This window comes from Callospermophilus lateralis, chromosome 7 (genome assembly GCF_048772815.1).
Source record: "Callospermophilus lateralis isolate mCalLat2 chromosome 7, mCalLat2.hap1, whole genome shotgun sequence".
NCBI lineage: Eukaryota > Metazoa > Chordata > Mammalia > Rodentia > Sciuridae > Callospermophilus > Callospermophilus lateralis.
In genome coordinates this window covers 80,872,409-80,899,171 of record NC_135311.1, presented here as the reverse complement: position 1 = coordinate 80,899,171, position 26,763 = coordinate 80,872,409, and the positions used below count along the sequence as shown (strand labels likewise).

At 32.7% G+C, this 26,763-nt stretch overlaps 1 protein-coding gene across 3 annotated transcripts in view; it reads left to right on the top strand.

Annotated features, from left to right (window-relative positions):
* Positions 1-22,111, top strand: part of Dnajb4 (DnaJ heat shock protein family (Hsp40) member B4) — a 38,235-nt gene extending 16,124 nt beyond the window's left edge. For 2 of the 3 annotated variants that reach the window (XM_076863685.2, XM_076863686.2), the window contains exons 2-4: positions 8,269-8,510; positions 16,228-16,796; positions 18,155-22,111. In XM_076863685.2, the coding sequence (XP_076719800.1) occupies positions 8,300-8,510; positions 16,228-16,796; positions 18,155-18,388 (1,014 nt within the window). In that variant the 5' untranslated portion in view covers positions 8,269-8,299 and the 3' untranslated portion in view covers positions 18,389-22,111. Of the gene's footprint in view, positions 1-7,700; positions 8,511-16,227; positions 16,797-18,154 lie in introns of those variants that run through there. The other variant, XM_076863684.2, reaches the window with a different exon arrangement.
* Positions 22,112-26,763: the final 4,652 nt, after the last annotated feature.

Here is a 26,763-nt window from a genome sequence, read left to right as displayed (position 1 = left end):
TTAAATTAAGCAAAACAGTATGATTATTAAGTAGTCTTTCTCAGAGTTTTGTTTTCTACCAAGGATTGAACACAGGGGTGTGTAACCACTCAGCTACATCCCCAGTTCTTTTTATTTATTATTTGGAGTGTCACTAAGTTACTTAGATCCTTGCTAAATTGCTAAGGCTGGCCTTGAATTTTCAGTCCACCTGCCTTACCCTCCCAAGTCTCTGGGATTACAGACATGTGCCATAGCCACATAGCCAGCTTTCTCAGTTTTTTTTTTTTTTTTTTTGTAACGTATGTACTGTCTTTTGATAAACATCTTATCTGATACCTCAAATATTCTAATATAGTCTCCTTAGCAGACATGTCTAGGTTAAGAATTAGGGTGCTGGGGTTGTGGCTCAGTGGTAGAGTGCTCATCTAGCACATATGAGGCACTGGGTTCCATCCTCACCACTACATGGAATAAATATGACTAAAAGTATTGTGTCCATCTACAACTTAAAAAAAAAAAATTAGTCTACAAATTTTATATCATCATTGACCTAGCAAGAAGACTTTGACCTTTCATTTTCTGAATTCTTACAGTGAAAACCAGAATTTTAGAAAAATTTGCCAGATTCAATAACATTTTATTGTATTTAATACTTTTTTTAGACTACCCTCTTCTTCCATTAAGAATAATTTATATAAAGCAGGAGTCAGCAAACATGACCTGTTAAGGGCCAGACAGTATGTGTTTTAGGCTTTGTAGGCCATACAGTCTCTGCTTCAACTATTGTAACACTACCACTATAGTTGATAAATATTATAGAACATGTTGACTTATTTTTATAAATGTTCTAATAGTTATTTTTGGTAATTGTCAATAAAGTCTTTGAATCGTTAAGGGTCATAGTAGGAGTGGTTTCATTAAGTCTTCAGGATTTAACATAAAGATAATTCACAGTTAAAATTCAATACTAATTTAAGTTAAAGAAATCATTTTACAGTTGTGAACGATTGAAGACTTAAACTTGTTAGATAATCGGTTTGTTTCTATCTTAGCTAAGAGCTTAACAGTTCAGTGAAATAGCAGCATATTTTCTTCCCCTGCCTCACCTCTTGTGCTACAGACATTTTTCTCCCTTTTTCTCTGTACTATTTATCTTAGGAGCTGCTGGTTTCACTTTGACCACATACTACTTTCTTCTGACCATCCAGTTAAGATGCCTTCTCTATCCATGTATGACAAATTCAAAAAAGGAAAGTGAAAATCACATAAAGTTCTAGTGTTGCTTTAATTGGAACATTATGAAAGTATTTGTCAACTGAACCTATATAAATAGAACCATTCCTATTAGTTTACTTTAAATGTAAATCTTCATTTTTTGTGTAAAAGGAAAAATAAAATACTATAAGTAAAAATGCAAGTGAGAATTATATAAATGAGATAAATTCATAAGCTAAGATTTCTGAAAAATTGGTTCATTAGCAATGGTGATTAGAAAAAAATCTGTATATCTATACTTTGTATACAGTAGCCATTAGTCACATGAGGTTGTGAAGCTTCTTAAATGTACTATTCAAATTGAGATGTTGTATAAATGTAAAACAACCCTCTGGATTCAAAGATTTAGTCCCCAAAGAGGCATGTAAAATTGTCTCACTGAAAATTTGTATATTACATGTTCTTGGATTTACTGGGTTAAATAAAATATATCATGAAAATTAATGTCACAATTTTTTTTTTTACTTTTAATCTAGTGAAGCTATAATTTCTTTTGACTTCTAATTCACTGTTAAAAATTTGTGTAAAGAAAACATTTTAAGTGTCTTCCAAAATGGTAGGAAACTTTATTAGCTGACCTGTATTTACTGGCTCTCTTATAAACTTGTCTGTGACTTATTAGGATACACTTAAATGTATTTAATAATAATTTTAATGTCACAGAATAAATCAGTGCTATACTCCAAAAAAGGAAATATATATTTTTAAGTATAAAATATTTCTGACCCCGGAGTATCTACAGATAACTAGTAGTTTTAATAAAATTCTTAAAGCAATATTACTTTTACCTTAGTTTTTAAAAGCATATACTTTTTAAAAAAATATGTTTATTTGTTTATGTATCTTTAGTTTTAGGTGGACACATTATTATGTTTTTATGTGGTGCTGAGGACCGAACCCAGGGCTTCATTGCATGCTAGGCAAGCACTCTCCCACTGAGCCACAACCCCAGCCCAAAACGCATATACTTTTAAATTTTTAAATTTTCATTTTAGTTATTTGTTTTTGAAGACCATTAAATCAGTAATATGTATATTAAGTGTGTATATTATAATGCTTTGTGTAGGGAAAGTATTATAAAATAAACAATAAGACAGTATCAAAGTTGGAAAACTGGGCTGGTAATGTAGCACTTCAGTGTAGAACACTTGCCTAGCACATGCAAAGCTTGAATTCAATCCCCAATACTGAAAAAGAAAAGAAAATTAAAGTACTGAAAAATTTAGGTTAGTTTGACATCTTTTATTCATGCTTTTAGAAAACTTACAAATATTAATGAAATTTTAAGATCCTTTCACCTTACTAAGAAAACCAAAGAAGTAATTTCACTGGATTAAAAATAGATTGTGGTTTTAGTTTTTAAAGACCAAACCATTGAATTAGCACTTTTCTATTTTTATTTTATTTTTTGCAGTACTAGGAATGGAACCCAGGGCCTCTTGCATGGTAGGTAGGCAAGTACTCTACAGCTATGTCCCCAGTTCTTGAAGTAACAAGAGCTACTTTTTTTTTTTTTTTTTTTAAGAATATGAACAAGCAGTCATCAAACAAAATGACTTTCAAAACTTTCAACATTTGGCCATAACTTTTTCTGTCAACTTCCTAAGGCAAGCCTCCCTAAACTTCTTTTAACCGGACTAGTTTTTTTGCTATATGGAATACATTTTATGATTTTTTACCTGTGGACTTTTGTGTTCTTGGTACAAATTGCAAACTCCCTCCTGCTTCCTTTCTTTTAAAATCTAGCAATCTTTCAAGATCTTCCTCATCTTTTTTGTGCTATGGCTGCTTGAACCCAGGGCCTTATACATGCTAAGCATATGTTCTATCACTAAGCTACACCTGCAGCCCTTACATTTTTCTTTTCTGAAACTTTTCACATCTTCACCATTCCAGCCAAGATGAGCATGATAATCAACATTTGTACAGTATTTCACTTTTTCATAAAGCCCTGTCATAATATTTTCTCAGTCTTTATGCCAGTCCAGTGAGGTAGATGGTGTTAGCTATTTTTTTTTTTTTTTGAGAGAGAACTTTAATATTTTATTTTTTAGTTATCGGCGGACACAACATCTTTGTTTGTATGTGGTGCTGAGGATCGAACCTGGGCCGCACACATGCCAGGCAATCGCGCTACTGCTTGAGCCACATCCCCAGCCCGGTGTTAGCTATTTATAGAGGAGAGAATTGAGACTCAGAGAAATACATGACTTCTATAACTCATATGGGTAACTACATACCAAAGCTAAGCGTACTGAACCAAATCCTCTTATTCCAAGTTATGCTTTTTCCTCTATGCTGTGATTGTCTCCCAACTCCCATGATAGTTAAATAGCATTTATTTGTTCACTTTATTGAATTTTATTGTTAGCTATAAGCTTGAAAAAATGTTTAGATCTTTTTTAAAAAATATTTTTAGTTGTAGGTGGACATAATATCTTTATTTAATTTTTATGTTGTGCTGAGGTTTGAACCCAGTGCCTCATGTGTGCTAGGCAAGCACGCTACCACTGAGCTACAACCCCAGTCCCTGATGTTTAGATCTTTTGATGCCTATAGAGAATAAATGGAAAAGGAGAGCTGAATACATTTCTTCTTGATACAGTCATACATTGTTTAGTGATGGAGATATCTTCTGAGAAATTATATTTCGGTGATTTTCATCATTGTGTGAATGTCATTGAATGTATTTCCATAAACTAAGATGGCTGTGATATAACTAAATGATTTATAATCTTAAGGGATTACTGTCATATATGCGGTTCAGTCCATTGTTGACTGAATTATCTTTTTTTTTTTTTTGTATCCAGGAACTCAGGGGTACTCAACTACTGAGCCACATCCTCAGCCCTATTTTATATTTTATTTAGAGATGTGGTCTCACTGAGTTGCTTAGCACCTTGCATTTCTGAGGCTGGCTTTGAACTTGTGATCCTCCTGTCTCAGCCTCCCAAGCCTCTGGGATTGCAAGTATGTACCACCACACCCTGCTGAAGTATCATTTTTGTTTGGTTTGGTACTGGGGATTGAATTTCTCTATCCGCCCCCCTGCCAAGTTTGTGATTACAACCAGGGCAAATTTTATAGTTATTTTAATTATTGTGCTCAAAATCTGAAGCTTTTCCATAGGAATGAGAATTAGAGTCCAAATTCCAAACTTACATCAAGTATTTGCTCTATAGAAATCCTTGACAGTGATGCCTCTTTGTGCTTAAAGTCTCTTAAGGAAAGTATAACTTGTAGAAGACAGTAATTATTAGATGGACTGTAATTTTATTTTAGGTAATTATTTAGATATCTGAAAAGCAAGCCATAGATTTGAATAAATGCAACCTCATACTCCTTAATCTTGAGGGAATATTAGAACAATGTCTATTATTGAGGTATTATTAGAACAATGGAAGTGTTTTATAAACTATGAAGTATTATATAAATGGTATCATGGGGAAGGCTAGAATTTCTTTTTTTGACACTGTGAGACTAAAATTCTGAAATAAAGGTCTGAAAAAGGCACTGGACAGTGAAATGAACTTTCAGGATGTCTGAGTACTTTGAGGGTGAATCTCTGGTATTCACTTTAATGCTTTATGGCAAGCTAAACTTCCTGAGTGAAAGGAGACTATTTTTGGTACTGGGGATTGAATCCAGGGGTGCTTAACCACTGTGCTACAATCTGTAGCCCCTTTCATTTTTTATTTTGAGACAGGGTCTTGCCAAGTTGCTTAGGGCTTCACTAAGTTGATGAGGCTGCCTTTGAACTTGCATTCTTCCTGCCTCGGCTCCCCAAACTGCTACCACTACCTTATTTTTACTTTTTAAATTCTTTTTTTTTTTTTTTTGTAGTTGTAGATGGACAGAATGCCTTTATTTTATTTATTTTTATGTGGTACTAAGGATCGAACCCTTAACACATTTATTGAATAAACTTTGATCTTATCTCTTCTCCATTTTCCCTAAGGGCTGTTACTTCTGTTTCCTTTGTAGACTCTTCCTATTTCTGTCATGATAATTATTTTCAAAGATAACTATTCCTTCCCTATAAAAAATTCCCACATTTATCTCATAAATACTTGAATGGCCAAAATTTAATCTAACAGGAATATGTAATGGTTTTTCAACACAGTGGTAGACAAAATAGTTTAGTCTGAAAAAGTGAGTGCAAGAATAGATGTCTCCAATGTACTATTTAATAATCACATTGATCCACTACCCCCATTTTATCTATTTTCAGTAACTATATTTATATATATATATATATATATATATATATATATATATATATATTTTATCTTTTAACTATTTTACATGGATATATAATTATTTTTGTCTTTGAACTTTTTTATCTGGATACATAATTATTTTTATCTTTGAATTGTTTTCCTATGGATAAAATTCCAGGTGTGATGTTTATGGAGCATCTAAATATCATATTTAATGGCTTCTTAATGACTGTTGCCAAATGTTTAAAAGAATTATTTATAAAAATTTACAAAGCTGTGAGTATGCAGGTACCTGCTCATTTTACCAAAACCTAACCAGACTGTTTTATTTTATTTTGTGGTCTTAAAACATGATTATATCTGCTTCCTTGTTAACTTGAAATACCCAAATGACTGAATCAGATAAGTATTTTTCTTAATCCCATCATTATCTAATAGAACAATTTCGTGTTTTTTATAGACAATAATGTCAGTGCTCCTTTGGTAATGAATATTTAAAGAAATTTCATTGGAAATTTTTATTATTTTTTTATCAGCTTTAGATACTGAACCATGTACTGAATTCCAACTTGAAAGTATGCTTTTTAAAAATAGAAGTCTTTCAGTGACTTTCAATATTAGTATTTTTCCCTAAATGTTCTGGATTTAAAAGGTATCTTTTGCCATTAATTATTCCTTGATAAGAATAAAAACCTTGCCAACTACCTGACAGATCTTTGTAACCTGTACTGTTAAATAAATGTTAAAAATTTCTAATGCCACAGTGTTTTTAGAGAGTTTTGAGAAATGAGAAATCATAGTTGTTACAATGTACAAAGGTGAGCCATTCAGAAAGAAGTGCTGAGTCATCATTGTTGGCCTATACTGTGTGTGTGTGTGTGTGTGTATAAAATTACCATTTCTTTAAAGATTAACACATGGTTATCTCCTTTTTGTTGTTGTTGTTGTTATTTTTGTTGGTGGTACTGGGGATTGAACCCAGGGGCATTCTGAGACAGGTCTGGCTGGTCTGGAAGTTGTGAACCTCCTACCTCAGCCTCCCAAGTAGCTAGGATTATAGGTGTGTGTGCCACCATACCTGACCTTTTCATTATATTCTAAACATATATGTCAATTTTCTAGTAAAGTGGTTTTTTGTTTTGTTTTGTTTTGTTTTGTGTGTGTGTTACTAGGATTGAACCTAGGAACTGGCTCATGCTAGGACAGCACTCTGAGGTATACCTCAGACCTCATAGTTTTTTCCCCCATGTTTATAGACACTGACTATGAACTGGATACAATTCTTTTGAAATTTTCTTATTAATCTATTTTTTTCAATATTCTATTAGAAATGGAGGATCAGTTATAGAGTACTTGCCTAACATGTGAAGCCTAGGGTTTGATCCCCAAGCACCACAGAAACCAAACCAAACCACCCACCAGTGCTCCCACCAAAAAAAGAAAAAAGAAATGGGAACATTTTTTAAAAGATGAGAAAACCATACAGATAAAAGATGTTATATACATGAAAATGTCTCAAAATATTAAAAAATATGAGAAAACAGGCATCAGAGGATATATAAATATGAATGCTGTTATTTAAACTTTGTTAATAAAAATAAAAATTTTTTTAGAAAATAACCATCAATATTCATAGAAGAAAGGAATAGGAGATAGACTAACATTTAACAGAATTACCTAAACTGGTATGATGGAGAGATTTTTTTTTTCTGTGTTTTCCAAAATCTTTGTCAGTGAATATGTATTTCTAATTAGGGGAAATGTATTTGAAAAGGAAAACATATTTCCATATTACTGCCCTTTTAAATAGCATATCTAGATTTTAGTTTGATCTTAGTAAGGAATATGAGTATGTATTATCTGTAACCTGATACTTTTTTCCTAACTTTCCTGCATTACAAAAATTCTTTAGTGACCCCAGGAGTGGGGATGTGGGGGGTGAGTCTCATGCTGTTTTAATTTAAATTAATAGTAAATTCAGGTATTAGGTTTTTACAAAAAAACACTGGTTTCCTAGAGCTGTTAACTCTTGTATACTACAAAAAATCAAAAAGCTAGTTCAGATCATTTAAGTCTTCATTTTAAAATACTGCTTTTTAACTTTATGATAGTCTTTTTACAATGTAAAATTGATATAATTTGAGTTTCTGATTGATAACCCCAGGAATTTTTTTAAATGAAGCAAATTATTTGAAATTTTTAAAAAACCTATATTTTAATATTGTATGTTTTACAATGAAATGACTTAAAATTAAAATACCTAAAATAAGTTCAAGGCACTTGTATAGTAACTTGATAACATGGAATGCTTAATGGGTGTAATTATTTTTGTGGCTTTTTCACCTAGAATGGAGTAAATAAATATGTGGTTATAACATTCCATGTTGAAAAACTGGGTTTGTTAAATCTACTTAGCCTCTTAAATAGAAAATAAAAATGATAAAGCCAGAAGGAAAATGAATAGTTAATCACGGAGGAGGAGAAAACATAGCTCAGTACTTTGACTAGAGGCAGCTGGGAAAGTGACGTCCTGTAGCATTTGCTGTTCTAGAAAGTACAGAGACACGTAGTGAAAATGGGAGGATCCAGAAGGAGGCCGTCTCTTGTGTAGTGTATATTTATCTGTAAGTGAGCTGTTGGGAAGGAATTAAACACGGAGACGCTGTCTGCTTGCTGCCTTAAGACAGCTAGCTAAATTGCTGATTTGCTTTAACTTTTAAAATACCCAGCTTGGTTTATTTTTCTTAGAATCATATTGCTAAGACTGGGGACGCTGTTTTCTTTCACAAAGGGAAATCTAAGTTCATTTCAAGGCATTCGAAATGGGGAAAGACTATTATTGCATTTTGGGAATTGAAAAAGGAGCTTCCGATGAAGATATTAAAAAGGCTTACCGAAAACAAGCCCTCAAATTTCATCCAGACAAGAACAAATCTCCTCAAGCAGAGGAAAAATTTAAAGAGGTCGCAGAAGCTTATGAAGTGTTGAGTGATCCTAAAAAGAGAGAAATATATGATCAGTTTGGGGAAGAAGGTAAGTATTTTGTGTGTATCTTTTTGTTTCTTCATCTCTCTTTCCTTTCTTAGACTTGTGGTTATCATTAAATTAGATCCTCAGACATGTCAAAAATAAACAAGTTATAGATAAAAACAAGATTTCATCCCTGATTATATGAATGAGTATTGCATAGCTATGAATGAAATGTCCTTGTTTGCCTTTTATGGGGGATTTTAGCATTTTGTATTATACATACTCTACCATTAGACTTTTGTTGTTAACATTGTATATTTAAATAGAAACCTTAAATTCCCATACCCATCATTAAATTTTGTCAAAAGTCTTATGCAACCTGTTTTGTTTTCTGATGTATTTTCTGCCAGAATCAATAATGATTTAAAAAATTTTTAAGATTACATGTTCAAATTCTGGGTACTTTATCTTTTATTCACACAAACAAAAAGAAGATTTTTTTTTTTTTTTTGCCTTTCTTAAAGCAAGGCTAGTTTAGACTGAACAAGACAAAGTCGTCTGTCTTAGAAGCAGAAGGCGCAGGCATTTAGCTTCTAGTTGTTTTTGGCATTTTGCCTGGAGGGGAAAGAATTTTCCTGATGTCATAAAATACCAGAACAAGTTTTTAGCTTAATTGTAAACAGTAATTGTGTGCCAAGAAAAATGAGATCCCAGAAATACAGTTTTTGACCTAAAATGGCCACCTAGTTAGAACAATTACTGATTTTCTTTTAGGTAACAATTCCTTCTGAAATTTTACTATTTAGGTGTAGAGGAAAGCATGACAACTTCCCTTTTCTCTCCATGCCATACTTTTGTTTCTTACATTGTGTGATCAGAAATTAGTGAACACCATAAATAGGGATAATTTATGATTCTCCTTTTATCCTTCTGGGTTTTAAATCAGGTTTATCATCTCTCTCTCTCTCTCTCTCTCATATATATATATATATATATATATATATATATATATAAACAATAAAGTAAAACTATTTTAAATTGCTAATTAACAACAACAACAAAAACCTTTTAATTCCTACAATTCCTGGCATATTTTCAAAATTTAAAATCGATATTTTATTATTAGTTTTTCTCTCAGAATGTTTTTTAAATTATTGTAGCTATGAAAACTTTTTGTTATCCCTTTCCTTTCTTTATTGCATTTTAACATCAGATTTTGCTAATTAGAAATATATTCTTAAAATAGAGCCAAGCAGAGACTTATCATTTTGAATTAAACAAATTAAATGGAGACAAGCAGGGTGATTGTGTTTAAAGGGTTTTTACCTCTTGTCTTGTTTTTCATTTTCATCTGTAAGTTGCCAAAATTGAAGTTTATGCTGCTTGTTTTGGTGTGGTGAGGATCTGCAATGTGAGGTCTTGTAAATATAAAGGGACAAAATAGTGCATATTCCCTATGGCCATACTACTCAAAATACCATGATTTGGTTCATTTCAAAAGCTAAGCAGGATTTTGAGATACTATCAATAATCTACTACTCTTTTTGAAGGAGTTATTTATAATTTTGTAAAGAAATTTGTGAACATGGAGTGGCACTGTAAATTCACATGAAAGAGTAGATATCCACTGCTTTAAATCTAAGGTATTTGGCTGCGTCTATCTCATTGATTGCTCAAGTTTATCTGTGACAAAGCCATAGGGATTCAGGTTTATTAAGGATATTTGTCTTCAGAATTTTCAAGTCACCAAATGGTACAGTTTTCGTAGCTATATTACTACTTCTTTTTTAAAATATTGTTTTTTAGTTGTAGATGAACATAATACCTTTATTTTATTTATTTATATATTATTTATTTATTTTTATATAGTGCCAAGGCTTACCTAGTGCCTCACACATACCAGGCAAGCACTGTACCACTGAGCCACAACCCCAGCCCTTGTATTACTTCTTAATAGTGCTTTTCTTGAGTAATTTGTTTTTTCCAATTTCGTTTTTTATTGGTCATCATCAGTGAGTAAATTTTTAAAAACAAAATGAGGATCATCTATATGCCTTGAATCTTTTTGTTGTTGTTGTTTCTAATTGAGATAATTGGTGTAAGCTATAGAAAGAAAGAGTGGGGAGAGGATATGTTTTTTTTATAAACATTGAACTATTCACAAATGTTCCATAGTTATAGATTACTTGAAAATACAGTTGAATTATTTTTTAGAATTATTCTTCCTTCAAAGAGAAGTATCATATTTATTATTTGACCTTACTCAGAATATCTCATTAATTTAGGGGATGGGAATGTAGCTCAATGATGGATAGGTGCTGGGTTTGATCCTGAGCATTTCATCCCCTTTAGATACACCGTGAAAGTGTGGGAAAACATTTTTTTCTTGGCTTTTTAGTACTCTGTCTGGCCTGCAGGCCTGGTTTCATAGATTTCTTTAGTAGTAACAAAATACTGAATTTTAGCACTGTGGAGACACTATCAGTTTACTGGATATTCTTTTCCCCCACTTTTAATTATTATATTCTTGGAGCTGGTATAGTAGAAATAAAGAATCATGAAATTTAGTTGTTACTAAATATATGTATTTAGGAATTAAGAGAATCATTGTGTTCTGAAAAATCTCTAATCTGTAATTTAAAATGCTTTAATTTAAAAAGAAAATGGACAGAGATAAAGATGTTTTAGCTAGGCAGGATGGCACAGGCCTGTAATCCTCCCAGTGACTTGAGAGGTTGGGGCAAGAGGATTGCAAGGTGAGGCCAGCCTTAGCAACTTGGTAAGACCCTGTCTCAAAACAAAAAAGGGCCTGGGATATAGCTCAGTGGTAAGGTTCCCCTGGTTTCAACCCTCAGTATCCCCCCAAAAAAAGATATTTTAAACTTAACCTATTTATGACTCAACAATTCTACTCTTAGGAATCTTAATCTATAAAGGAGAAACAAAAACATATTACACAAGACGTACCTGAAAGTCCATAGCACCATTATTTGTAACAGCGCCAAATAGAAAACATCAAAAGTAGCATCAATTAGTTAGTGAATAAAGAAAATGTTTGACCCAGCTATTCGTCTTCTGGGACTATACCCAAAGGACCTAAAAACAGCATATTACAGAGACATAGCCACATCAATCTTTATAGCAGCACAATTCACAATAGCTAAACTGTGGAGCCAACCTAGATGTCCTTCAGTGGATGAATGGATAAAAAAAAAAAATGTGGCATTTATACAAAATGGAATATTACTCAGCAATAAAAAATAATAAGATCATGGCATTTGCAGGGAAATGGATAATGGATGGCATTAGAGCAGATTATGCTAAGTGAAGTTAGCCAATCCCAAAAAAACAAATGCAGAATATCTTCTCTGATATAAGGGGGGTGACTCAAAATGGGGTTGGGCGGGAAAACAAGGGAGAAAGATCACCTCTAGATAGGGAATGGGGGTGGGAGGGAAAGGATGTGAATTTGGTGTCAACATACCTTATATGTAATCAGAGATATGACAAATGATTGTATTATAATGGTGTATTAAGAACTATAATGCAAAATAAATAAATTTAAAAAATAAAAAAAGTAAATAAAAAAAGAAAATGTATATGCATCTACTATTTAGTAGTTAAAAGGACCATTTTACTGAAACATGCTACAATATGAATGAACTTAAAAAGTGCCAGCTGAAAGAAGCCATTATGAAAGATTACATATTATATGATTCCATTTGTATGAAATATTTGGAAAAGGCAAATTCATAGAGAAAAAAGCAGATCTTCTTGCCTAGGGCTGAAGGTAGGAATAGGGATTAGCTACAAATAGGAACTGGAGAACTCTTTGGAATTATGGAAATGTTCCATAAGTGGTTTGTTGATGGCACAAACATATTTACAAAGAGTGAATTTTAGGGTATGTAATCAACTTTTAAAAAATAAATTTTCTCCGTAGTTAAATCCTTTGAAAGCAAAAAACAGAACCACAGAAATTTAGGATTGGAATTTGAACCACTCTCTCCCAAAAGTTTTAGGTGTAGTTCTGAATAGTCCAGTGAATGTTAACAGAGGTTTGCATTAAAAGATTAAAAAAAAAAAAAAAAGATTTCTAATAACATCATTCTAGTGCTCTAGCATGTTTCTAATAACATCATTCTAATGCTCTAGCATGTCTTTTTCTTTATGCCTTCCATATTTTGTTTATTGCTTACAGTTTATTCAATTTCCTTCAAGTACTAAAAAGTGGTGTTTATATGATTAAATTTACATTTAGTTTATTAATCTTTATGCTAGCTTCTTCTCTTTAACTTATATGTTTAATCAATTGAATCTCTTTGGTGTTTATCATTACATATTCTAAAAATATGTAAGTCAATTGGATTTTTGTGAATTAAACTTTAAAAAGGATCTCATTATTCTATAACTCTAAAGTCTTGTTGTAAGTCCGGATTTTTACATATTAGATCTCCTTAATGTAAGAGTTATTTAAATAGTATCATTTTTTCCTTGAAATTATAATTCTTTTCCAGTATTTCTTCTTTTGATAATCTTTTAATCAGGTTAACTAACTAGTGAAGTCATTGCTATGGACAGTATTCCCAATAAATATTTGTTTTTAGATAGCAAATTTTTTGGTTGGTTTTAAAAATAATAGCAGACCTACTAATAGGCAAATGTTTTAGAATGCATTCCTTGATCACACAAAGAGATGATGGTATCTAGAAAATATTTTGGATGGAAGAAGAAATCCAGTTGAATATTAAAGTTTTCCATTAACAGTTAAACTGCACATGATTAACTATAGTTGATGACATGCTTGTTATAATTCAAGTGCTATATTGCAAATGATACTTACATAATAATTCATGTTGTATAATGGTGGCATGAATTTTGATAGAATTTTCTCAGCTTTGTAGTAGCTTTGTTCTTTATCTGAGCCACATAATTGACCATTTAATATCTAGGAAAACATCAAAGCTGCATTGGAGGCTTTTTGTCAGTTTTTATAAATAATACTTCAGACTATGTATGAATCTTTTTAGGGATTCAGTAATCCTGACAGAGTTACCATTTTTGGCAGAGTGGGGAGAGGTTTTAGGGAAAGCCAAACCCATGATGTAATAACTTAAAATGTTGTTCTTTCCATGAATTCATTATGGCTCCAAAGCATTTACACTTTTTGGCTTGTAGAAAGTTAGATTAAAAAGCTAATTTAACCAATTTTCTTAACTTTTTTCAAATTTTTTCCCTTGTACTAGTTGGGATTGAACCTAGGACCTTAGACATGACAGGCAAGCACTGTACCACTGATCTACATCTCCAGCCCCTAATTTACTTTACTCTCCAATAAATAATTATACTCTATGAATCTGTGTGATGAAGGATAAAATTATTGAAATAATTCATTTTAGTTACTTGGTTATAACTTTGAGTTATATATGCATTCTTTCATTTAAAGAAATATATCATTAGCTTTTAACATGGGGAATATAATTGTACTAGTAAAATTTATAAAAGGGAAGTTGGGCACAGTGGCACATGTCTTTAATATTAGCAACTTGGATTATTTTATTTTTAGAACTAGGTGTCAAACCCAGGATCTCTAACATGCTATGCATAGTACCCTATCTCTGAGCTACACCCCACCTATTCCCAGCTACTTGGGAGGCAGAGTCACAAAAATCTCAAGTTCAAAGGCCAGCCTGGACAACTTACTCTGAGACCTTGTCCCAAAATAAAAAGGGCTGGATATGTTGCTTAGTGGTAGATTGACACTGCACTGGGTTCAATCCCCAGTACTGCCCCCCCCCCAAAAAAAAAAAGCCAAGCACAGTGATACACGACTGTAATCCCAGCAGCTCAGAAGGATTTTAAGTTTGTGGTTAGCCTGGTCCATTCAGTGAAACCCTGTCTCAGAATAAAAAGGGCAGTAGATGTAGCTCAATGGTAAAAGTGCCCTTGGCATCAGTTCCCAGTCCAAAAATAAATAAATAAATACACAAATACACACACACACACACACACACACACACACGTGAGTTTTGGATGAACTGCATATTAAGTTATTATCCAGCATATTCTTGTCATTGAGTTTCTACAAGGAATTTCTCTAACTGCTATTTGGTTATATCCTTCAATTTTTTTTTTTTTTTTTTTTTTGAGAGAGAGAGATAGAGAGAGAAAGAGAATTTTTTAATATTTATTTTTTAGTTTTCGGCAGACACAACATCTTTGTATGTATGTGGTGCTGAGAATCAAACCCGGGCCGCATGCATGCCAGGCAAGCGCGATACCGCTTGAGCCACATCCCCAGCCCTATCCTTCAATTTTGACATTTTCAGAGTATTAGATCTCTTGAGATTTCTATTCATGGATAAAGGTAAAAATTTAGACATGAGTTGAGGCTGTTTGATGATGTAGAATACATATATACCTTTTAATGGACGAAGCCAGTATGGAATAAGAAATATGCTCTCCCTTTGAGAGCATGCAGACTATTTCCAGTGGAACTTTAAATTATTTTGTGCATTTATCAGTTTTATAATCTTATTTTCCTCCTGGTTCCCTTGGTTAGGAATTCCTATAAGGTTGCCTCAGAGACTTTGCTGATTTTAATCTCAGTATCGACCCCTTAAAAGATCACTATGCTGTTGTTTTATTGGTTTTAGTAGAATCTTTCTTTAGCATATAGTAGAAAATGCTTTTTCAAATATATGTAATCTTTTGTAAGCTAATCTTACTTAGTTGAGCCTCTGAGCAAAATGTCACTATACTGCAGTCTGAAGTGGGTTGTCCATAATAGACAGAAGTAACCAGTTAAAATCCATTTACATGGGAGGAATATTTACAGCTCTTGATTTTAGTCTTGTTTTTAGAATAAAATTATGATGATATATGCCTAAATAAACAAATTTTGGTATTTAGGTGTAAGAACCTTAGGCTGGGTGTGGTGGCACATACCTGTAATCCCAGCTACTCTGGAGGTTGAAGCAGTTTAATCTCAAATTCAAGTCTAGCCTGGGCAGTTTAGCCAGACCTTATCTCAGATTACAAAGTGAAAAGGAGTAGGATTTAGCCCAGGGGTAGAACACCCCTGGGTTCAGTCCACAGTACTACAAAAATAATTTAAATGTGTCAAAAAACCATTTGTCATAGTGTGTCCTCATTGTTGGAATTTTTTTCCTCTCTGCCACAAAATTTCTTTCTTAGTTCTTAAACAGTAAAAGATGGCCTGAAATAAAGTTAGTATGTATATGGGACTATATATTATTAATTGTATTTATTGATTATAATGGTACTTAAACTTCAGATTTTGCATTGATTACTAAACACCTTTCAACTGAAAAATTTTAAAAACTTATATTTGTATACTTCAGTATGCCAAACCAGTAGTTTATGAGATAAGGGATTCTTAAATTTTTTCTTACTCATTATAAAACAAATACTCAGGAATAAATTATTATATTTGTATGTATGTGTAGTATTGAGGGAGGATTAAACTAAAGCCTCAAACATGGTAGGCAAACTTTCAATCACTGTGCTACATCCCCAGCCCAGGAATAAAGTATTAAAGCTAAAAATTTGGAGGAAGAATTTGAAAGTTAGAAATTTAACTTGGGATGGAATTTTTAGAAGTTATTTAGTTATTTATATTTAGATATAATTATATTTATGACCATTATTAATAAATTGCAACCCAATTTGGCCAAAGTTTCTGAGCATTATAGTTTTTGAAAATTTAACTGTCAAAGAGTTGCAAACATTTTATAATCATGTTTATCTCTTCCCATAGGGTTGAAAGGGGGAGCAGGAGGTACTGATGGACAAGGAGGTACCTTCCGGTACACCTTTCATGGTGATCCTCATGCCACATTTGCGGCATTTTTTGGAGGTTCCAACCCCTTTGAAATCTTCTTTGGAAGACGGATGGGTGGTGGTAGAGATTCGGAAGAAATGGAAATAGATGGAGATCCTTTTAGTGCCTTTGGATTCAGCATGAATGGATATCCAAGAGACAGGAATTCTGTGGGGCCATCCCGTCTCAAACAAGATCCTCCAGTTATTCATGAACTTAGAGTATCACTTGAAGAAATATACAATGGTTGCACCAAACGGATGAAGATTTCTAGGAAAAGGTTAAACCCTGATGGAAGGAGTTATAGAACTGAGGACAAAATTCTCACCATTGAGATTAAAAAAGGGTGGAAAGAAGGCACCAAAATTACTTTTCCAAGGGAAGGAGATGAAACACCAAATAGTATTCCAGCAGACATTGTTTTTATTATTAAAGACAAAGATCACCCCAAATTTAAAAGAGATGGATCAAATATAATTTATAATGCTAAAATTAGTTTACGGGAGGTAAGTTAATAGGACCTAGGATTCTGAAACCAAACATATTTATGCAGCTGATTGATCTTAGGGAGTAATCTAAGGGACAGCTAACATTTATTTTGTACTTATTGTATCTTTTTTATGGTAATCCTTATAACAACTCTCTGAGCTAGTACTACCTTTAATCTCTTTTATGAAATTATATTTTCTAAGTTGAATTATGTATGATGAGACCTTAATACTGGATTAACTCTATTCTGTTTTTATAATTGTTGTTTATAAGATTTGCCCTGAAATCTCATCACCTTAATCCATTTATAAGATGTGTTCTAAAATTATTAATTTGGAGTAATAATGGTATAACAAAGTATTAAAATCATAATGTATATTTTATAGTAATTATTACATAGAAAATAATTACATAATAGTTGTACTTCAGTATAGTTCTTGAGTTCTTATTTGCACTATTTCTCAAAGTAGATTATAACCCATGAAATATGGCCATGACAATTTTAGGTCCTGCCTAAAATTCTCAAGTGGCTCTACATAATTTCTACATTAAAGTCTAAACTTGACTTAAAAATAAAAGGTCATTTTAAAATTTGACTTCTACCTAAAGATGTTATCCCTGAGTTTGCTCTGTTGTTATTATTTTGTATAATTCTTATCATAGTCTCACCTCTACTCTATGCAGCACTATTGTTCTTCAACTTTTCTCAGTACCTACACCTAGTCCAAGGCTTAGCTCCAGCTTTCTAGGGTGATAATGTGAATGCCCTTTTTCTCACAAAAGACCTCTGTGCTCAGGCTATAATTACTAATTTGCTTGTAAGTTTCTGTGAGCGACTTGTGCTTTCCTGAGGTGGTGTCTTTGTTCATGGTCTCTCTGTGGTTCAATAGGAATTGTGTAGCATGTAGTAGATAGTAAATATTTGTTGACTAAAACAAGTGTACTCTTCTTATCCTGTGGTTTTATAGAGAAATAGGTATTGGTCCCATCTTGGTCTTTCCAGTTCTAAGTCTTCTCCCTTTCTTGCATTCCAATTTCTGCGTCTTGATTGTTGTAATAGAAACTTCAGTTTATCCATTTCATACCAAAGCATTGTGAAAGGCATCCTTTACTTCTCCTTTCTCTTTTTCTTAACTTTTCCCATCGTTTGTAACATCTCTGATTATAAATATCTTGAAGATTTTTTTCTTTTCTTTCTTTTTTTTTTTCCTGAAGGATTTTTCTAATGGGAAAAAAGTTTTGTAACTATTACTATTCTTTAGGAAGTTAAAATTTTACCTTAATAATATTTTTTTTTTTACTACTTGGTAATATGTTTACTTAAATTTTTAAAAAGTTTTAGGTTTTGTTAACTATTTTATTTTGTGCATTTTAGGCATTGTGTGGCTGTTCAATTAATGTGCCAACAATGGATGGAAGAAACATACCTATGTCAATAAATGATATTGTGAAACCTGGCATGAGAAGAAGAATTATTGGATATGGGCTGCCATTTCCAAAAAATCCTGACCAACGTGGTGACCTTCTAATAGAATTTGAGGTGTCCTTCCCAGATACTATATCTTCATCATCCAAAGAAGTTCTTAGAAAACATCTTCCTGCCTCATAGAATGAAGAACTTTGTTACCCATATTTTGATAAGGCACTGAAAATATAAAAGGACTGGCAGTTTACTGATGTAGATGTGAATTCTGTATAAAAATGTGTAAATTCTTCTGAGGGCTCATTAAATTGCATGAATAGAGAGAGACGGGTCAAATAAATAGGCAAAAGGGATTTTTACAGTTAGAGATGAAGAGAAAACTACTCACTGTATTTTATTTCTCCCAAATCAGAAATTTTAGTATTTTGCTTATATATAAAAGTTGGTTTTGTGAAGTCATCAGATATATTTCTAATAAAGTTCTAGACAATCCAAGTACTTTATTTCTTAAATCTTTAGATAATCAGTATTATTAGGTTCTCATAAATATATAAGACTTATAAATAAGTCACCCTGAAATGCTTGAGGGCTAAATGTTTGAGGGCTAATACCAACCAGTAAAAGAACATATTGGTGAATATGTTTCACCATTTTGATTTTTGAAGTATGTGGTAACATTTCTTAACATGGTTGTAAGGTTCTTAAAAGCAGACCTTTTCTTCATAAAATAAAATGAATGGCAATTTATCTCCTCTGGAAATCCCAATTGCCTAAATTACTGATATTTTAGAAATAGACTTTTTAAATGCCATATGTAATTTTATGCAAGTTAGCTATATATCTTGGGCTTACTAAATTATCGGCTCATTTTGTTGTCCACTAGTTTAAAATAATTTGTTTAATAAGAAATGTGTTTTTAGAGGAAACACTGTTACTTGGAATTAATTTCCAATTACACAGTCTTCTATAACTTACTTATATATGCTATATATACCTTATATAATTTCCCTAAAAAAGAATAAACTACCACTATGGTGTTAAACCAAAGTATAGGAAACATAAACACTAACTGCTGCTTATGGTCAGTATTGCTACTACTTGTTATGCACATAAATATTTTACTTTTTCATATGTATAGATTGCATTTCTTAGGTGTTTTAATTTTTTAAATATATTTGCGTTTAAAAATTATTTTGTCTTCTGTTTTATTAAGAATAATGTTTTGAGAAGTTTTTGGTTAAAAAAAAAAACCTTCCCAGCCAGTTATGATGGCACATGCCTGTAATGCTGTGACTCAGGAAGCTGAGGCAGGAGGGTTGCAAGGCCAGCCTCAGCAATTTAGTGAGGACATAAGCAACTTAGTGAGACCTGTCTCAAAATAAAAAAGACTGGGGATATGGCTCAATGGTAAAGTGCCCCTGGGTTCAATCCCTAATACAAAACAAAAACAAACTAATAAAAACAAAACCACTTTCCATAATGATCACACACACACACACACACACTACACACACACACAATTGGATTCTCTTACCTTTTAGTAGAATTGAAATCTTTTATTGTAAATAGGTTATAATAAGTACATACCTTATAACTTTATTGAGAGAATTTATATACCATAATACAGTTTACTTTTTTATGTATATGTGGTGAGGAATGGACCCAGGACCTCTCGTGCGATATAAGCACACATTCTACCACTAAGCTATACCACTGACCTGTCAGTTTACTCCTCTTCCCCTGCTTTGTGTGTGAGAGTGGCACTGAAACTAGGCAAGTGCTCTCCATTAAGTATATTCCCAGCCCATATTTGCCCTTTTAAAGTGCACAGTTCAGTATTTTTAGTATGATCATATAGTTGTGCCATCTTCATTAATTCCACAATATGTCCATCACCCCCCCAGGGAAACCCTATGTCCTTGGCAGTCATTCCCCATTCTTTCCTTCTTCTAACACAAACATTAATCTACTAATCTGATGGATTTGTCTATCTGGATATTTCATATAAATGGAATAAAATAATGTGTGGCTTTCTTTTGTCTGATTAATTTAGCTCAACATTAAGATCCATATGTGTTGTGTCATCTATTGGTATTTTTTTCCCAATATGTGGCAAATAACATTTCATTATATGTATATGTCACATTTTGTTTGTGCATGTGTGCACTACTGGGGATGAACCCAGGAGCTCTTCACCCCTGAGTTACTTTCTCAGTACTTTGATTTTTTTGTTTTGAGATCTGGAATCATTAAGTTGCCAAGGCTGACCTTGAACTTGTGATTTTACTACCTCAGCCTCCCACATAACTGGGATTATTGTTTTGTGCCATCATGCCTAGTATATTTTGTTTATCTGTTAAGGTGGGTGTTTGAGGGCATTTGTTTTATTTCCGCTTACTGGTTTTTCTGAATGATGCTGCTATTGACATTTGTGTGCAAATTTCTGTGTGGACATAACTTTTCAATTATCTTGGGCATATACCTTAAAGTAGAATTGTTGGAAATAACCATATAATTTGGTTGCAAAAGGAAGATACTTGAAAAAATGCAAAGATTTGAGCTAATCATACTTGCTCTATTTAATTCATAAATTCTTTATAACTTTCTTTCTCTAAATAACAGTTAAAATGCTCTTGGGTTCAATCCCTGCACTGCAGTGAGTGAAATGCCCTAGGGAAGTGTGAACACCTTGGGAATTTTCTTATAGTCTAAAAAGCTGGAAGTGAAAAGCATTGTTGTTGTGGGTGTGATTTCTATTTTAAACCCACACTTAACTGCAATTTTTAACTAAGTATTTTTTTTAAGTAGAGAATTATCCTAAGTAGTAAAATAATAAATCTACATTGTTATACAGTGTACTTATCTCTCTCTTGTCTTAAGGAGATACTAATAATGCCTTATCATATAGTAAGTGCCCAATTTTTACTTATAAAACATTGATTTAATAGCAGTAATATAAGTAAAGTTTAATTTTTATTATTTTTTTAAATTATGAGAGTATTTTGATTTTAAAATATTCTCTTGAATCAATTTTGAATAGCTGGAATAGTTATGAGGTACTGTAGATCCCAGTAAGCTAAGTGATAAAGATGCTTATCTTTCCTACAAGAAAAACCACATTACTTATGGTTAAAAGAACAACCATAGACCAAGGTCATTGATGGCTTGCCAAAAAAAAAAAAAAAACATTTTGTTTGGCCAGCTCAATAGTTTAAAAAACATTTTTTAATTAGGCTGTTTCTAGGCAAGGCATACACTTCTGCCACTGACCTACCATTCTCTATTGTGTTACATAAAGCTGTCATGCATGTTCAGTTCATTTGTCTCTGACATCTGAAAGCATCTGAGTTTGTGACCCCTACTTTAGCTCATCACTTCTGCCTATTACTACCTTCTCTTGGAAGCAAGGAATTGAAAATGCTCCTGCTTCTTTATTTTTAGTAAACTGTCATTCGAATAGTTATGATGGGTATAATTATAATTCATGTATATGTTCATCATAACATATATACGATTGAACTCAGTAAATGGCTTAGAAATGATATATTCTCATATTTCAAGAGCTATGTACTTAACCTCCCAGAGTTAAGAATAAATAGACATCATCCTTAATTTAAAAACAATTTTTTGGACTGGGGTTTAGCTCAGCAGTAGAGTGCTCACTTCGCATGTGGAAGGCACTGGGCTTGATCCTTAGCACCACATAAAAATAAAATAAAGGTATTGTGTCCATCTACAACCAAAAAATATTAACATTTTTTTCTCAATAATGTATAATGTAGTATACCGCCTATATGTCATGGGGGTGTGTATGTGTGTGTGTTTGTGCTTTCTCCTTTATGGAAACACAAAAATGTTGCTTGTTATTGTTTGATAATAGCTTCATTAAAATTTGGATGAGTAGATGAATGTTATAGATTAAATATCTCAATATTTTTAACATTTCCTCTTTTTTCCCCCTGTGATTTTAGTTCATAAAATTCATAAAACTTTTGGAGTGGGAAAGAATTTTAGAAATCACATTTTCTATATGAAGAAGTAAAAACCAGGAAAGCTAAGTGACTTGTCTGCAGTTAAAGACCAAGTTGTAAAGGAACTCAGAATTTGTCTCTTTCTCAGTGCCATGTTTTTCCCCAGTGTGCCATTAATGTCTCGTGTTGTTAAATTTCCAAGAACAGAGAAAATGTTTTAAAGTTTGTTTGCTATTTATTTGTATAGTCTGTAATTTAGTATATATATTTGAAATATTTTGAATAATTTATGAAGACAGAATATAAAGTTACAACTTATGAGACACTAATTACAGAATGGGTTATTTTTATTTGTGTGTGTCGTACTGGGATATCAAACTTAGGACCTCACACATGCTAGGTATAGGGTTCTGCCACTGATCTTCAGCCCTCTTTAAATTTTTATTTTGAGACACAGTCTTGCTAAATTGTCCAGGCTGGCCTTGAATTTGCAATCCTCATAAATCTGAAAAGTTAGGATTGTAGGCATGAACTATCATGTAGGTTCAAAAACATTTTTAAAGGAAACTAATAGCAACAGTATTAGGAGGGACCCTTGATTAATTTTTAAAAACTGTACTCAAAATTATTTCTAAAGTGCTATAAGGCCATATTTGAAGTTTCATATAAGCCATATAAGATTTTTAAAAGAAAGATAGTATCTATGTGAAATTATATCAGTGTACACAAAAGAGGGAGGAGGAAAGGAAGAAAAAAGCTTGCAGAGTTTATCAGAAAAGTTTATAATGAATAATAATCTATAGAACCTTTATATTCATTTGCAAATAGAGTAATCTCTCTCAATCTAAAAATTTGTTGGTACACCTCCATTAAAATATTGGTTTATGTGACTACAGTTCTTAAGCTATTCTTGAGATCATTTTGAAAAGAGAAAACTGGAGTTTGAACAAAGAAAATGATAGTAAATGGTAGAAGCAAATGAAAAAATTCAGATGCAGCCTTAAATGTTATGAAGTCAGAGACAAAGAACTTTCTTAGTGTTTCTGTTAAAGGGATGGCACTAAAATGAATACCAGGTCCCTCCTTTTCCTTTTTCCTCTCTCAGAATCTTGAAGTGTCAGGTGTGATGAATTTATTTGTTTCTCAACTTTTTTTTTTTATTATTGGGGGGGGGGTACCAGGGATTGAACTCAGGGGTACTTGACTCCTGAGCCATATCCCCAGCTCTATTTTGTATTTTATTAGAGACCGGGTCTCAAAGAGTTGCTTAGCGCCTGCTAAATTGCTGAGGCTGGCTTTGAATTTGGCGATCCTCCTTAAGTCAGCCTCTGAGCCGCTGGGATTATAGGCGTGTTCCACCGCGCCTGGCCTTTTTTTTTTTTCTTCTTTTTTTAAATCATTTTTTTACATGACAGTATATTTTGAAATATTATACATACACATAAGTATAATTGTTTCAGTTAAGATCCCATTATTGTGGTTGTACATGATGTGGAGTTACATTGGTCATGTATTTCTATATGAGGATAGGAAAGATATGTCCAATTCATTCTAATCTTTCCTATTACCATACCCCCTCCCTTCCCTTCATTTCCCTTTGTCTAATCCAATGAATTTCTAATCTTCCCCTCCCTTATTATGGGTTAAAAAGACTAATTTAGGTCAGGTGCAGTGGCACATGCCTATAATCCCAGCAGCTTGGGAGGCTGAGGCAGGAGGATAGCCAGTTCAAAGCCAGCCTCAGATATTTAGCAACTCATTGAGACCTTGTCTCTAAACAAAAAAAAATTTTAAAAAGGCTGGGGATGTGACTCAGTGGTTGAGCCCCCCCATGGGTTCAATCCTCAGTACCAAAAAAAAAAAAAAAAGTAGTATTATTAATAGATACAAGTCATCTTATTTAATAATTTTTCTTGTTAAATATGATGTGTTTAAATATTAAGATCAGCCATTGGCTAGAAATCCTAATTTTGTGGTGGTGTGAAATTTTAAAATTTACCAGTTATTAATACAAAATAGTTTTACATGTAGTTTTGATCATTCTACAGGCTCAAATTGTTTTAAAAACTATGTGTAGTTAAAAAAAATGGAGACAATTGCTATGTAAATCTCAATTTCTTTACATAGGCTTTGTTATACATGCTTTAAAATGTGTACATGTTATTGAGTTAAACTATTTTCAGCTGGATGTGGTGGCGAACATCTGAAATCCCAGCTACTCAGGAGGCTGAGGCCAGCCTAGGCAATTTAGTGAGACCCTGTCTCAAAATAAAAAATAAAAAGGGCTGGGAATGTTGCTCAGTAGCAGAGTGCTTGCCTAGATGTCTGAGGCCATAGTTTTGACTCCCAGCACTCCAAATAAATAAACAAAATATTTTCAGAGAAGCAATTTATTTTAGCAACTCTGGATACTGATCCCCACCCACCTCTGGAACTTGTTATTTACTTCTTCAGTGATTGTAAGAATTTTTTTAGTAAAGCCTATTTTACCCTCACAGTGTGAAGCCTATGATGTTCCTCTTCAGGTGAAGCAACCTTGGGTGTTCACACAGTAACCCTGAAATGACAGTGGTTTTGATAAGGTTCTGTTTGAAGCTTTATGTTTCCTTGACCACATCTAGATGTTAATCTCCATTAGTTGCTAACTGATTATTTTACTGCTTTCAACAAGCCCTGGCATATACGTTGCTCTATACACAGCAAATTTGGACTTCTTTGAAAGGATAATACTGAAATTTTGTTTGAGATTTGCTCTGACCCTAGGAGGGTTCCTCCCAGCTGTCTCTTTCTCTTTGAAGTGATTGGTATACCAACTGCCCTGATCTGATCATGACATATTGTATACATTTATTGAAATGTCATTCTCTATCTTAAATGTGCACAATAGTTATATAATTCAGTTAAAGACATAAACATTTAAAGAGATAACTCATTTTTTGGACAACAATATGCGGTAAGAAAAAGATGAAAATTGGATAGAAACTGAGTGGAGAGGGAAGCGGAATGCTACTTTTAGGTAGAATAGTCAAAGAAAGCCTCTCTGGAAAAAGACATGAGCACTCAGACCTCAGTAAAGCAAATAGTGTAGCTGCTGGAAGATTGGTAGAAAACCATTTAAGGAAAAAGGAACAGCAATAGAAAAAGACCTGCTTGTGATGATGCATGCCTGCAACCCCAGTTACTCATGAGGCTGTGGAAGGATTGCGCATTTGAAGCTAGCCTCAGGAATTTAGCAAGACACTCAACAATTCAGAGGACCTTGTCTCAAATTAATTAAAAAGGATTGGGGATGTAGCTCAGTAGTAAAGTGCCCTGGATTCAACCCCTAATACAAGAAAAAAAAAAAAAAAAAAAGTCCTGCAATGAAATACTTTATTGGGGAAAGGAAAGATACATTTAATCAAGTTTAATAAGACTTTTTATCAAATTTTCAAATCTTATTGATATATTTCCTAATATAAATCAAGTGGCAAAGAAGATAATGTAAAACAAAAAGAAAATTGGACTACATTATGTCAAGTGTTGGCTTCTGGTCCTGGCTCTTACTCTGCCACATTTCTTTTCAGGCTTGTTTTCCATATTAATGGAGAATACTTATATATATAATTCCTAATAGAATATATGATTCTATAAAAATTCTGGATATGGACAAATGACATTCACAGAAGAGTTAAATTATGTTGAATTAAAAATTTAGAGTTGGGTGTAGGAGTGTGTGCCTGTAGTTCCAGTTTTGCAGGAGGCAAAACTGAGCTCAGGAGTTCACGGCCAACCTGGGCAACAAGGCAAGACCCTGTCTCAAAAAAAAAAAAAAAAAAAAAAAAAAGACTATTTTTACATGTGAACTAACAACTATAATACAATTGTTAGCCTACTACTGATAAACAGAAAATAAACAGCTACAAACAAACACATGGTGTGTGATGTTTAGGGATGTATGATTCCCAATAAGTGATTTGCAATATGGAAAGTAACTTGATCACTTATTCCTGTTACCTCCTTTGTAGTTTCCTGGGGCTGTGCTCAAGTTAGGAGCCACTAGGCTTGCTTTGACTGTAATTTTGTACCTGCTATTTGCTGACCATGACATTAGATAAGATCCATCCTTGAGAATATGAACCTGCCTTTAGAAATCATACCATAACTCAGAAAAACAGACTACAGTAAAATTTTGTTTATGTGGGTGGGTTTTTTTTTACTTTTTAATTATGAGCCATAAATTTATTTGTTTCATTAAGAACTTTAGGAGGTTTCATAAGTAAATATCCTAACACAAACAACTAATAATGTTTGGGTAGAAAAGAATAATTTATGTTCTTTATAATGGTAATAGTAAATAATACATGAAATTTTAATTAGGTAATGTTACTTTTTTTATAATACTTGGAAACAAACTATTTATATTTACTTATAAGTGGTTTTCGAAAAGTGGAACAGGGAACAAATAGAAAGTTAGTTTGCCCATCTCTCTGACTTATTCTTAACCAGCCCTCATTTTTTCCCTTAACGGTGTTACTAGGGAGAACAGTTATGGAAGTTTAGAAACTTAAAAATACTTACATATTAATTAGCTTGTTAGAGTTCACATTT